This window comes from Typha latifolia, chromosome 13, assembly GCF_019914945.1.
Source record: "Typha latifolia isolate L0001 chromosome 13, TyphaL0001v2, whole genome shotgun sequence".
NCBI lineage: Eukaryota > Viridiplantae > Streptophyta > Magnoliopsida > Poales > Typhaceae > Typha > Typha latifolia.
In genome coordinates, this window is record NC_133098.1 from 9,600,913 (window position 1) to 9,615,104 (window position 14,192).

Below are 14,192 nucleotides of genomic sequence, written 5' to 3' on the forward strand. Positions count from 1 at the left end.
TAACCTCGGCTGGATTGTTTCTATTGAGTGCGTGGATGACAAATGCATCAAAATAGATTTGTTGTTCCAAATTTATCTACTTTTAGTAGTTGTTGTAATCTAACCATAATTATGTCTAGCAGCATTATTGGAAGGGCCTCAGGAATCACCCGTAGCACTACGGATTTTAATTTAGTGGGGATGGAGTCGCGACAACTTCGCATTGCGTTGGACGAATTCAAAGTCTGAGAGAGAGAGAGAGAGAGAGAGAGAGAGAGAGAGAGAGAGAGAGAGAGAGAAGAGGAGAGAAGTTTGCCATTTTGGGTCTGGGAGGCGTTGGAGATCTGGTGGTCTCCTCGGACGCCTCCTTCTGAAGCACCGATCGAGTCCTTCTTTCTATTGATCGCAGTTCCTCGAATCCGTCTCGCTCGGTCAGCTTTCCTCTGACATTTTCTGCTGAAATTTTTTGCTCTATTTATGCGATTACATGGATGTACAATTGTATAAACGTAATGCTGCTCTAACTCAACTTGGAGATTAGGATATGATAAAGTGAAATGTACCTTCTCCAACGACTAGATTACAAATTTTTTTTGGTCTTTTGATTTATATTAGCCCAAAAAGATGCGATTTTGACGGTAAAATTGTATATGTTGCTACCAGTGTATGGGTATATGTTTTAGTTTAATTGAGAAATAGAATGCCTCATTGTTATCAATTTTCTTTTTTACCTTTTCTTTTCCTTCTGCAGGAGAAGATGGGTGTGATATCAAGACAAGTTTTGCCGGCATGCGGTAGCTTGTGCTTCCTCTGTCCTTCACTGAGAACGAGATCTAGACAGCCAGTGAAGCGGTATAAGAAGCTTCTAGCCGATATTTTTCCTCGATCACAGGTCTTCTCTTGTACCTCTCTGTGAAATATATCTATAATTGTTACTCCTTTGTATTAGATATGAATGTAACTATGTTAGCCATTATGTGTAAAGAGATTCTTGTGCAAATGCATGTGGACTGCATGTCAAACAGAGAAACTTATTAAAAGGGAGATTTTTTTTTTCCATTTTGTTGTACAACAAATAGAATGACATCCTAGGATACATGCAAAATTAATTGTAAGGCCACTTGGTGTGTCTTTTGGTGTCCATTATCGAAGTACCAGATCACTTGGTATGAGAAATAATAGAAACATCAATAATTCATATGGAAGGGGCAGAGAAATGGCTCACATATGATCTGTGCTGCCTTTATTTTTTCATTTCTTTAGGAAAAGATTTGGCCTGAGTTTAATTGCAATCAATTAAGAGAACAAAGAGGAATCACTGAATTACAGACACTTATTTTTTCCCCATCTATTTCTTTTTATCTAGCTTATCTACCAGGTCAAAGTCGAGTTTGTCTCCTCCCATGTTTCAGAGGCGGCAGCTAGTTTCAGCACTCCATTTGGACCAATCTTTTGCTTTCTCATTCTTTGATAAAAGGATCCAGTCTCTTCATAAAAAAGAGGAGGTAGAACAAATAAATATTTCTTTCTCCATTCATCTCTGGAGTTGAAAACCTCATATATATATATATATTGATCCAACATGTAGGAATCAAACTCGTCTTAGTTTGGAAATCAACATGAGGGTGACCATAAGATCAATGTTCTAAGAAGCGCACGGCAAGTACACGGGGTTTCATACTTTCATGACATGCGATGAATGGCGGGCGCCATGGTGGGTGATGTGCCCAAGGTGGGGTCATGGAAACATGATATAAATTTACTTTTCCTAAGTTATCTAACTTCTATATAGTCTAACATAAAAGACAAAACTATGTAATTAAGCAACTCTTTCACAATATCACCTTAAATAACCTAATTAAAAGTTGATAATTCATTAGTAATCAAGAAAATAAAAGTTTATTGTTTGTCTGCTTCTAGATTTTTAAGACAAACAGAAAGTTCCTGTAGTGAGAAGACTACTACACGAATTTCCTTCTGCAGGAAATTCTGCAGTCTTCTCACCGTAGGAATTTCGGCGATCTTTGGACTGAAAGATGGAGAAAAAACAAAAAAGATGTGAAAAGAAGGAAAATATAGTAGCATAAAATGAAAAAAAAAACAATTTAAGAACCGTGCAAGACTATGGGAAAAGAATCACAAACAATATAATGAAAAGATGCGAAATAAGAAAGAAAAGAGTGAGACCTTACCAAAACGCTATTTCGGTCTACCATATCGGGTGCACTGCTATTTCGGCTTTCCATATCGGGTGCCATGAATGCCAGTTAGAACCACTACAACAAAAGCGTAGTGGCCCAAGGCTGCCTCAGTCTTTTCTTGGATCATTGCATATGGATTAGCTTATTAATTGAATGTGTATATAGAGAGGAAGAGGGAGGGCAACACAAAAATAAGGTATGGCTTAAAAGGAGATTGGGCTGTAATGAGGGGATAATATGGCAAAGTCACTTTTGTCATGTTGCGAAGGGCTTCTCAAGATAAAAAAACAGAAGTCCACAAGTGGTTGGTCGGATGAGTATCTGTAGATGCTAGAGGAAGGAAAAAATGGGACTTGTACAGAAGAAAGCCGATGCGAGAAAGAAAACTGATGCTAATGATAGGCTTTGATACCAATTTATTAGGATCTGATACCACTTGATAAGATCTGGAACCAAAGATGAGCTACGCAACTATTCTTTCAAGATCTGAATGTATTACAGTAATCAGTTCGCGCAATCGTGGAAAAATATTCGTCAGATATTCTTCTGTAGTCAGAAAATTACGAAACTATTTGGACCGCTCTTAGTACGAATCCCCTGCTAATATGCCTCTCTTAGATCCGTAACTTCCTGATCTACAACTTTTATATTTACGCCCTTCGCAGATTCGAACTGTAGCAGAGACGAAAACACGGAATAACGTGGGTGATGGTGGTGATGACGGGTGGAGTGGATGTTAGGGCTATGGATGGGTATGAAAATGAAGATGGATAGTGGATGTGATTAAGGGATATAGACGAAGGGAATGAAGTGGTCGAGATCCTAAAGAAGAGGACAGACGAGGAAGATTAAAAGTTAGGAGAAACCTTGCCAACGGTAGAGGTGGAAGGATGGTGAAGAGGGAAGAGGGAGAAGTCTAAAGAGAAGATAGGAGACAAGAAATCAATAATTTAATTCCATAATGAAGTTGTCTGCCATCCACATATATATAGAGGCTAGCCAACAAGTCCTAAAACAATATGAAACCCTAATTCTAGAGGATTCCCATCGATCGCGTTCGAATGCGCCCAATCACGTTCGAACGCACCAAAAGACGTTCTCTGTATGTGCGAATGCGATGCAAACGTTCGAACGCAGGCGTTTGAACTCGCCCGACCATGTTCGAACACACAATATGCGTTCTCTGTATTTGCGAACCTGATGCAGACGTTCGCAAGGGCGTTCGAACGCGACCTACATGAATTTTATTTTAATAAAAATAAACTCCTAATGCAATAAGAGAAGATCCTAATTAAGTGTATCAACTAACCTCAGATAATTAATTTTTTGTTTGCTTAGAAGACATCTTTTTTGCAATTAATGCGTCTTTCAAAAGCTTGTAATTATATATTTCAAGTCATATATTCAGCATAATTGTCATGTACTTTCTAACTTTGTGAGAGAATAGATTCATATTGAATACTTGTCTTACAGGAGGAAGAACCAAATGACCGAAAAATTGGCAAATTGTGTGAATATGCTTCTAAAAACCCACTACGTATACCAAAGGTAATCTTCCATTTCTTCTGCGTCAGTTAAAGACTTAAAGCTTTTAAAGAAGGTTCTTTCCAGAAGAAAATAAGGAAATGACATTTGGACAGAAAGACAACTTTACAATATTATACTACATTTGCATTATTTTCTCTTGATTTGAAGGTTGACCTAATTACTTTATAGTAGTAACTGGTACTAAGAGGGAGAATATTTGAATTCTTTTATATCAATCACATAAAAAGGAAAATCCTTATTGAGTATATAGGTAGCAGTAAAATGTACATTAGCAAGCTATTTTTCTTTGTTCTTTTTATTTCTCGGGTATTTCAGCATCCAAAATCTGCAAGCTATGTTGAAAAAACGAACTATAAATGGATCATCATAGCAAGAATATAATTTATATTATATAAGGCTCATTGACATCAGTGCTCTCATCCTTTTTTCTCCTGGTTTTCTTCCGAACATTACAGGCTACAAGGCACATAATATGTTAGGTATCATTTCTTTTATTTTGGATTTCCTAACTTACTTCCATTTTTCTTCCTAACATTTGCTGCCCCTTCATAGTAAAAGAAACTTTTTCTTCCTGAAAAGAAAAATATTCTTTGGTTACTGTCTTGCCATTCTCCCCACTCTTTCTACCTGACCTGTGTGGGCAAAATTGATATCAAGGCAAGGTCAGAGGTTTTCTGAAAACAGAACTACAGTAAAGTGATGCTGAAGTACTCTTGAATTTTTTTAATTTTTATTTTGATTTTACATAATCCTCTTACCATTGAGACAAACCAGATAAAATTATGTGGATCTGGAGAATTCTTTTTTGGGAAGTCATGTGCTATTGATCATTCAGGGATTCTTTTTGTCTGTTTTTGTTTGTTCTTGTCTGTGTATGTAGAGATTGGGAGAGGAGTGGTCTATTTTACTCAATGGTTTTTTGATATCTTGGAGCATCTTCGTGTAACAATCAGATCCTTCACCTACCTGTTGTCTTTCCTAACAGTAACTGATGCATAATGTCAATTAACTTTATCTCTTCATGTAACAGTTCTCTTTTTTCTGGCAGATTACAAATTACTTGGAGCAAAGGTGTTACAGGGAATTGAGAAATCAGCAGTTTGGCTTAGCAAAAGTTGTGGTGTGCATTTACCGTAGATTAATATTATCTTGTAGAGAACAGATGTGAGTATTTTTCTTCTTTTTTCCTAGTCCGTAAGCTTCTCTCTAGTATGTTGATACCATTTGTGTTTGGTGGTGGTATTGTTCGCTCTAGCAAGAACCGTTCTGTTATTATTGAGTGCTAACTCCATTTATGGTTCGTTGGATTCAGTGGATTATATGCAAATGGAAATGCAAATGCTACAAATAGGAAAAAGAAAGGGATAAGGAGGATAGAGAGAGAGAGAGACCTAAATGAAACCAGAGCTTCAAGAAGCATTATTGACTTCTGTAGTAAGGTCTCATAATGTTGCTGTTTCTTGGTACTTATGTGCCAATCTATCATTACCTAGCGACATATTTCTGCTTAGGCACCTTTCCTTAGTATAAGAAATTTAAGCTAAATTATACTTAGACCTCCTTAACTATGACCTGATATTGCTTATACCCTATAAAGAAAAAAATGTTACACTAAGATCCCTTGAATTATTCAAATGTTTCAAAATGATCCTTTTGTTAGCTTACAATTTGTTATTCCGTCTGGAACTGACATGTGAATGGCATGTGATCAATTTTTATTTATACTGAAGTTGTTCTCATCTTCCTCCACAAACCTATACTAATCTATTTATACTCTTTTTCTTTCAATCTTTGTCAAACATTTTCCTCTCATATGCTTCCAAAATTTCTATTCTAATTGCGATCTCCATGATTCTATTACTCTTCTTCCTCTCAAACTCTCAATCTTTCTCAACTTCTTTCTTTCTCTCCTTTCCCACATTTCTCTCCCTCAATCCCATCCCGATGCCAAGTTCTATGGTGATATTTCTTCTAATTTTTCTTATTCCTCTTAATCTTTCCTAATCTCTTTATCTCCCAATTTCTATCAACCTTCCTTACTTCTTCTACAGCCTAAATATCTATAAGGGTAGAGCATTATTTTGTAAAATCAATTTTCCATCAATGGTGTAACCCCCTATAGAGTTTATGATCATTCAGAAGGTCTTACTATAACATTTTTCCTTTAGGGATTATAAGTGATATTGAGTCATAGTTCAGGGGGGTCTAGGTGTAATTTAGCGAAAAATTTATTCAGTCATTAGCATTAGCATGTGAGGCATGGAAATGTGTATCCAAACAACTCCTGTCTTTCTAGCAAGGCATGGAAATGTGTATGACACTTCGGCAACAATATTTAGTCGAGATTTTAGGGGATTGGAAAGGTCCAACGGTTACTCTTCGGGACATAAACACATTGGTGCCGTCTAACTCTAAAATAAGATGTCATATTTGTCAGAACCAGAAAAAAAAATTGGGGGTTGAGAGAGGAGGGTGCACGTGCAGCCCCTCCCCTCTCCCTCTCCGGCACGCGACGAGGCGTAGAAAAAGATTTCATCTAATCTGAATCGGATTAGATTTGATCCTCTTCTCATCTATAAATTAAACCCTAATTCTCTCTCTCTCCTCAACCCCCCTAGCCTTCTTCTTCTCCTCCTTCGTTTTCTTTCTTTTCTCACCGTTGGAATCGCGACGAGGGTTTGGCCCGTCGAAACATCGTCGGAGGAAATTGGGACCACCACACTCCTCCCCGGTGAGCTCTTTCTCATCCCTCTAGTTTAATTTAAATTTAAAGAGGTAAATTAGAAATACCTAATTCATGGAATTCGGCTTCGTCGGCAAATTAGGCCGGCCGGCGACTTCGGGTTGCAACCGCATCGTCACCGGAAGCTTCGTGCTCCAAGCCCGGGTCGGTGATGTCTTCTAGGGAGCCCTCGTGGCTCCAATCAACGTCGGCCTCGACGTCGGCCGTCGGTGGTGAGTTCTCCTCCACCTCGTGAGGACGACGAAGTAGAGAGAGAGGGAGCCGGTCGTGACCCGCCGCCGACAGAGTCACCGGCGGCCACTCTCTCTGATTTTCTTCCTTTCCTCGCGTCGGACGCGAGAAGGGAGAAAAATGGGTGGGTTGGGCTCAAGTTTAACCCGAGCCAACCCCTTTTTCTTTTAAATTCGGGTTTGGGTTCGGGTTTGGATTTCAGATCCATGGACTCGACCCGAACCAATTAAATTGGATGGGCTGCGGGCAAAACTGCAGCCCAATCCATTTTCTCGGCTGGGCCTTGGCCCAGCCTAATTAGTTTCTTTTGGCTGGGCTTTGGCCCAGCCCGATTAGCTTCATTTTTTGGAATGGGCTGGGCCAGCAGTAGCCCAACCCAATCCAATGGGTAAATTAAACCCATTTTAGTTCTTTTTAGTTTTTTAAATTTTAAAAATATTGATATTATTAAAATTAAAATTATTATTATTATTTATTATTTAAGGTGGTGATTTTTAGTATGTGAGCTAGAGATTTGAGATTTCGGTTGTCTTGCCTAGACTCAGGTGAGTGGGTTCACTCACGTATTTATTTTATTATATTTCGTACCTTTGTCAGACCATATAAATTTTCTGTGTGCGAATTATTTATTTTACCCTTATGTGCAAAAATTTAATTGTTACAATTTCTGTGTGCAAATATATTTATTTCATCCGTACGTGCGAAAATTTAATTGTTATATTTTCTGTGTGTATTTAATCATTATACTCGGTGCATCACCAAACTTCGTGCAAATATTAAAATTTGTGAAAAAAAAAATGAGACTAGTATTGGTACGACTTAGAGAACAGTCCCGGTATAAATTCCTTGCGATTTTCCGTGGTGACTTAAGTTTATCTGGAAGTCCAGGGGAAAGTCTTAAATTAGATCATTGCGGTGACTTTTTTAAGTGATTTTGGTAGGGTTAGGGAACAGTCATAGGATGAATGAGAAATTTTCTAGGTGATTCTAACTTCTTTCAACGGTTAGTAGAAAAGACAGAGTGTGTTGATCACATAGTGATACCATCTGATGACCCTAACTGGATCAGCTATAAAGAAAAGTCCCGAGCGTCATCTCGAGGTGACTTCTAGTTGATGTGGATCTACATGGTTTAGACCCATTGAGACATATGATAGTATAAATATTGAAAAGATATTAATATGTTGAAACCGTGCAAGGTTACAAGTCGTGACTCTTTCTATTGTTATCATTGTTATTGTTTAAAAAGCATGCATATTGCATATTGTTATGGATATTGTTGATTTTAGTTTAATTTTATTCAGCATTATTATGATTAAAAATTTATTTAATTTTCGAGTGGATTCTATTCACTGAGCTATAGTTGTTGGCTCATAGATTTTTTTTTTGTATTTATTTATCTATCTCAGGTAATAGTCAGCGGGGTGACTGAGTGAGATGTACCCGGACTCCACCTCTACTTAGGATTCACCTATTTACTTTTCTGCTCTTTTGGATTTTATGTTTTAGATTAGAAGTTTTATTTATTTCGTTTAGAGACTATAAAACATTAACATTGTTTTATATTTATTGCAATTAGTTTAAATTTAATAAAGCAGATCTTTATTTTATTTATTTATTTTGCCATCGTACACGTAGAAAATACTAATAAGGCTTCGTGTATCTCAAGCATATTGAGATGCATGGCCAGTCATGATCCCTATTTCGGGTCATGACAATATTTGTCAAGTGCTGAAAGATGGTGACCTTCATTGAATTTATTGTACGACAATCCAAGTACGTCTTCCTTCCCTAGATCCTGTGTAGGTGGGAACTTTGCACATTAGGATGCCATTGTACAGCAATCCAAGTCTCTTTAGCACTGAATGACATCTAGTTTGTTCTCGAAATGTCACTGTTTATATATTTGAGATTACAATTACTGCCCCTTGGCTTTTCCCTAATATTTACTAGACTCTTCATTTAGAGAAATGACCTTCCAGATTGATTTCAAGATATTAATTCTCGTTAATCATATTCATTCAGGCCACTGTTTGCTAGCAGCTTATTGAGCATCATACACACTCTATTGGATCAAACACAACAGGATGAAATGCGCATCATAGGATGTCATGCCTTGTTTGACTTTGTTACTAATCAGGTCATTTTTTTTATTTGGTGTACAGATGTTTTTCACTCTGCTTGTATTCAATAGCAGAGGACCTGATTAAGCTTGTGTAAATCTGTGCTCAAGAGATCCTTTAACTGTGATTTATTCCAGGTGGATGGGACATACCAGTTCAATTTGGAAGGCTTGGTCCCAAGACTTTGCAGTCAAGCTCAGGAAATGAGAGAGGATGAGAAGGCACAGGATCTACGTGCTGCAGGCCTACAGTCCCTTTCTTCTATGGTAGACTTTGCCAGAAACATGTGATGAATAGTTACATACTAGAACCTTTTGGAATATCTTCCAAGTTTCATCAACAACAGACTAAGTTAATAGATTAGAATGATAAGTACTTGTTAGATAAGAGACTAAAACGATGAGAAAATGCAACCATTCAGGACTGCTTAATACTTTCATGCCACAGATTTATCCAAGTTCTAAATGATATCTGCACGCATTCATTCCATAGAGACTCAGGCTATAGACATTTGCCACTTCATTCTGTATTTGTACTTTCTGTTGACCATTGCAGTGCTACTTTCTAATTTAAAAATCATATGGTTTTTCACCATGTTTATGCCACTTTCTTGTATTCTTTGGAACTGAAAGAATGACAATTGTACTATATATTTCTGTTTAGAGGACTTTATGCCTCTCTTTTCTTAATATCCTACTTAAGTACGGAAATGTTATGCAGAATTCCACATGTTCAAAATTTCACAAATTTGATTTTCTTGTTTTCATCAACAACTGTGTTTCTTTGTTTTGATGAGCAGATCTGGTTTATGGGTGAACTTTCTCATATCTCATCAGAATTTGACAATGTAAGCAATATCTTCAAATTCTTATTTAATTGATATTCAAATCAAGGATTTTTTGTTGCTCAAGCTCAATGCTCAATCATAAATATTGTTCTTATACTTTTCTTTTTTCCTATCCTGCTATTTTTTTAAAGCAGTTGAAACTTGAGACACAATACCAAAGCTAGTATGATCTGCTTTATGTCAAATATTTTATGTTTATATCTAGTTTAAAACTTGGTATAACAGCCAGTCAGCTACAACAGTTGCTATACTTTTTAATTATTACTGCAACACTTGATGGTAAGGCCAATATGTGGTAGACCTCTGCTAGGTACTGAAATGAATACCTCAATGAGTCCTATAGTTGCAATGATGGGCTTCATGCCCACTGATTGAATCCCACACCTTCTTCTTGACTTATTCTCAAGTTCGAGTCCTATAGACAAAATAGTTTTTTGAAGCTTTAAACTCTTAACATTTTCTTCTCCAATTTTAGGAGGAAGATTCTCTCTTTGGTCTTTTCTATTAAGGATTGCTGTGCTGGTGGCACATACTGTGCTAATACCCTGTCGGCACGGGGCATGCCAAACCGACATGCCTTGACACAATTTAATATACTTTTTAGGGTTTTTATACATGTTTTGGTTTGATTATTGTATTCAAGCCTATATTAGAGTTTTTTATCCTTAGAAAATTGTGCATGACATATTTTGTCAAAACTATAGGAATAGTCAAGTAAAAACATGGTTCAACATGTAACATGGGTTGAACATATTCTTAAAATGATAATAATTTAATAATTGAAAACTAGTTAAATGTAAAATAACGAGGAGGATTAAAGACTTCATTTGCCAGCACAAGAATAATTTTAGAATATTACATCAAATACTATAGATAATCTACTCATCCATGCTTGTCATAACACCTCATTTACTCTTCATACATATTTGGATTTTGCAATTTTTAGTTTTTTTGAAACTTGGGGCAAAATTTCCTTTTGATTCCTATATTTTAAAAGTAATTTTCACATATACAATGCTAAAATGCTAGATCTATATAGAAAGACCCTTACAAATGATAGATCTAACAAAAGTAATTCAGATCTATCATTTGTACATCCTAAATTAGTTGTTAAAGTGTAAAACAAAGGAAATACTTAAGAGAATAAAAGAAATATTTTCTTTTTGGTGGGATTTAAAGAGGAAATCTTAAATTCTTTATTGATCTTCTCTATTTCTCCTCTCTTTCCTCTTCTCTCACGTCAACTTTTTATTTGGTAAAGTGACTTTCTTGACTACCCCTTAATCGGTTATGGATCGTCTGCTGCTTGATACTCAACTCGTGCCAAGCGACACAAATTGGTACGCTCTTGTGCTGAATGATGCAGGGCTATGCCAATAACACATCCTATGTCGAGTGCCGTTTTCTCACTGACACGATAATTGCTCAGCCGGTATGAGGCATGCCTAGCGACCATCCTTGCTTTCTATTATCTCCTATGATAAGATTAAAAAGGGAAAGAGATCCTCTCAAGAGTCGCAAATCTTTATATGGCCGCAATTAATAATTTACGACTTTACGTTTAAGTAATTCTTGTGAAAGAAATTTGTATCTAGGTAACTCCAACAAATGCTGGTCGTATGCTTTAAATTTGTTGCTGTGCTAACCATGTTCGTAAGTTACCTATGCCATGGCAAGGAATCTATTTGCTGATCTTGCTGATCTGTATTGTGTTAATAATGATGCCTTTTTTAATCCATGATGATATTCGAAGGGCTCTCTGCTTATCTAGCGGAGTGTCAAGATGCCATGCTGATGGCTAATTGATAAACTTGTACCCTGTGACACTTTTTAAAGGTAGTGTGCACCAAACTATTGTGCAGAGCATATGCTGTGTATGCGGCATAGTCAATGAGACTTGGCTAACCTATGTGCCATTATAACTATATTTAGATCTCTTATACCTAAAATGAAATGAAATTTAATCTTGGTATTTAATCAGCTAGAGTTGGCGCTCAAAATCTCATTTCTACTTACAAATCTGGGCTATTTATTGAAATCACTACAGAGAATATTAGATGACTAAAACTAATAGAAAGATCTAGTTACTCCTAAAAGATGATTAGATGGACCTCAAATATTGATAATGCAGAAAGGAATGAATTCAGTGAAATTTGAACCTTCCCACTTATTTGACAATCAATCTATTCACTGTTGTTTGCAACGATTGTACTGTTTTCCAACCTAACTTTTGATTCTTCTTCGACCTCCTTTATTTGCCAAGTCAATCTTCAATAGAGCGAAATCACTTCTGCTTCTTGGTTGACTAAATTATATCCTTACATCTGAAACATTATGTTAAGAACTTTTACATTTGTGTCTCTGTCTGACAGTGCAAAATCAAAATTAAATATGTTTTTCTTGAAGATTCAACATAAGGAAAGCCAATCACTAAAAGGTTAGCCAGCACACTTTCTTAGCTATATATTATCTAACAAACTTTATGAAAAGTTTCAAACTGTTTGTAATTAAATTGTCATAAATGTTGCGGGGTATCTGCAACTTGCAGTTTTGCAACAATAAGTTCCTACAATAAGGTCAAGTTTGAAAGAGTAAGTGAGATAAAAATTGAATTTTTTAAGAAGGGTCTAGAATAAAGTTACTATCTAATCAAATTTAACGAAAGATAATAGAAAACCAGTGAAAAACCAAATTAGGCATGCAAACACGTAGAAGAATTTTTATGTGGAAAAATCTTTATTAACTATGGATAAAAAAAACCATGGGTCCTCTTTAATGATCAATTTTAATGTACTATAAAAGTAGATACAAGATATACTTATACCCTGTCCCACCTTTCAATACTCACAGCAAGTGATTAAAGTCCATTTTGGTGGCTTGGCCCAGCAATGAGCTAATTTTGTGAATAAATTGTCTACTCCACTAGAACCTAGGAGTCGAAAAATCTAAGCCTCGGTACTCCCTCGAGACGTTGATGAAGATGAATAAATGTAGAATATATGAGATTTTCACATCTAGTGATAAAAATAATCTAGGACATCAATAATCTCCCATCTTTTCTATTCCACAAATTGTCGTGCCTATCAGCACGATCAACATGGGTTGATATCGTGCCAGTGAATTATCGACTTGTGCCACTAAGAATTGAGCATATCTTATATTAAACAAACCTAATTCCGAGTCTCTTTCATCCCTTTTGATACCTCTTTTCATTATAGTGCTTGGTCTATATATTTTGTACTTCAAATTTCAGAAATCAAAGGGAAATTTTAATTTTCCTGAAGTTATTTATCAACTTAGAAGATACGTGAAAATTTGAGAAAATGATGAGATTAGAATCTAATTGCATATGTCAGCTTAATATCAAGCGTTGAAATACTTTACATGAACCCTGAAAACCTATTTTAAGATTCTTTTTAGGTTTAAATATTTTATTTTCAACATGTCGAGGCTATTTAATGTGCCAATGACACACCGGTTTGGCACAACACATGACAACAATACATAACGTGCTGAATCAATGTTGACACACCCCGTACCTTTGACACTTGAATCAGTACTCTGTTCAGTTCCTAGAGTTTTCTTTTGATGTGTAAGAGATCCGAAAAGAGCCATTTAGTGCAGCAACCTTTTTCTCCTTATATAGGTGGAGAAACCTTCTTCCAATCAGACTAGGAAACCCCAAAACTGTTGTCAAATTAGGAAATCATCTCCAAAATAATAGGAAAAACGTGACGAATTTGAATAGCTGTGTCTAGCATTCAAACATATCCTAAAGTCTCTGGGGCTTTGAATGGACTTTGAATGCTCTTAGAACGGTTGTTCTATTAAATCCATTTTGCAGAAGTTTGAATGACATCAAACGGACTTTTCTGCATGTGCTTTCAAATGGATTTGAGGGTGTTCGGACGAGTGCGTTTGAAAGGTTTTAGAATGCTCTTTGAACACCTTCAGCAAAATTAGCCCAAAACTTTCAGCTTTCACCTACCCTAATGATAATTTGTGCCTTGTCTCAAACACTCTTTCTCTATGATTAGATACTACAAAAAACATGTCATTTTTATACGAGTTGCCAATTATAAATCATAACACTAACAAAAGTTACATGTGCAAATGGTTGATGCCTCAATGGAATGCTTAGTCCTGAATATTTGAATAGCTTGAATCACTGATGGCATGTGCTACTATCACTTTTCTTTTTCTTTTCCGTGGTTGGTATGATTTGTGATGTCAGAAGGCACTTCTTTATGGCACAACTTAAATTTCTGTACAAATGTTCTTTAATTTACTTATTTATTACTTTAGGTTGTTTCAGTAGTCCTGGAAAACTATGGTAAACAAAAGAAATCAGATGATCTTCACCAAGGTAATCAAGTCTCTCATAATCGGTGGGTGCACGAAGTCCTTAAAGCTGAGGGTCATGTATCTCCTTCCCCATTTATCATATCTAGGGTTCCATCCTGGAAAAGCATTGTCAATGGACAAGGAATTCATTTGTCTATGTAATACTATGTCCTGTA

At 36.2% G+C, this 14,192-nt stretch overlaps 1 protein-coding gene across 6 annotated transcripts in view; it reads left to right on the forward strand.

Annotated features, from left to right (window-relative positions):
• The first annotated feature begins 145 nt into the window (after positions 1–145).
• Positions 146–14,192, forward strand: part of LOC140800446 (protein SEMI-ROLLED LEAF 2-like) — a 30,072-nt gene continuing 16,025 nt past the window's right edge. For 2 of the 6 annotated variants that reach the window (XM_073155246.1, XM_073155247.1), the window contains exons 1-8: positions 146–410; positions 731–871; positions 3,654–3,728; positions 4,777–4,892; positions 8,728–8,842; positions 8,963–9,091; positions 9,625–9,672; positions 13,978–14,174. In XM_073155246.1, coding sequence (XP_073011347.1) covers positions 737–871; positions 3,654–3,728; positions 4,777–4,892; positions 8,728–8,842; positions 8,963–9,091; positions 9,625–9,672; positions 13,978–14,174 — 815 coding nt within the window. In that variant the 5' untranslated portion in view covers positions 146–410; positions 731–736. The other 4 variants (XM_073155249.1, XM_073155248.1, XM_073155250.1 and 1 more) reach the window with 4 other exon arrangements.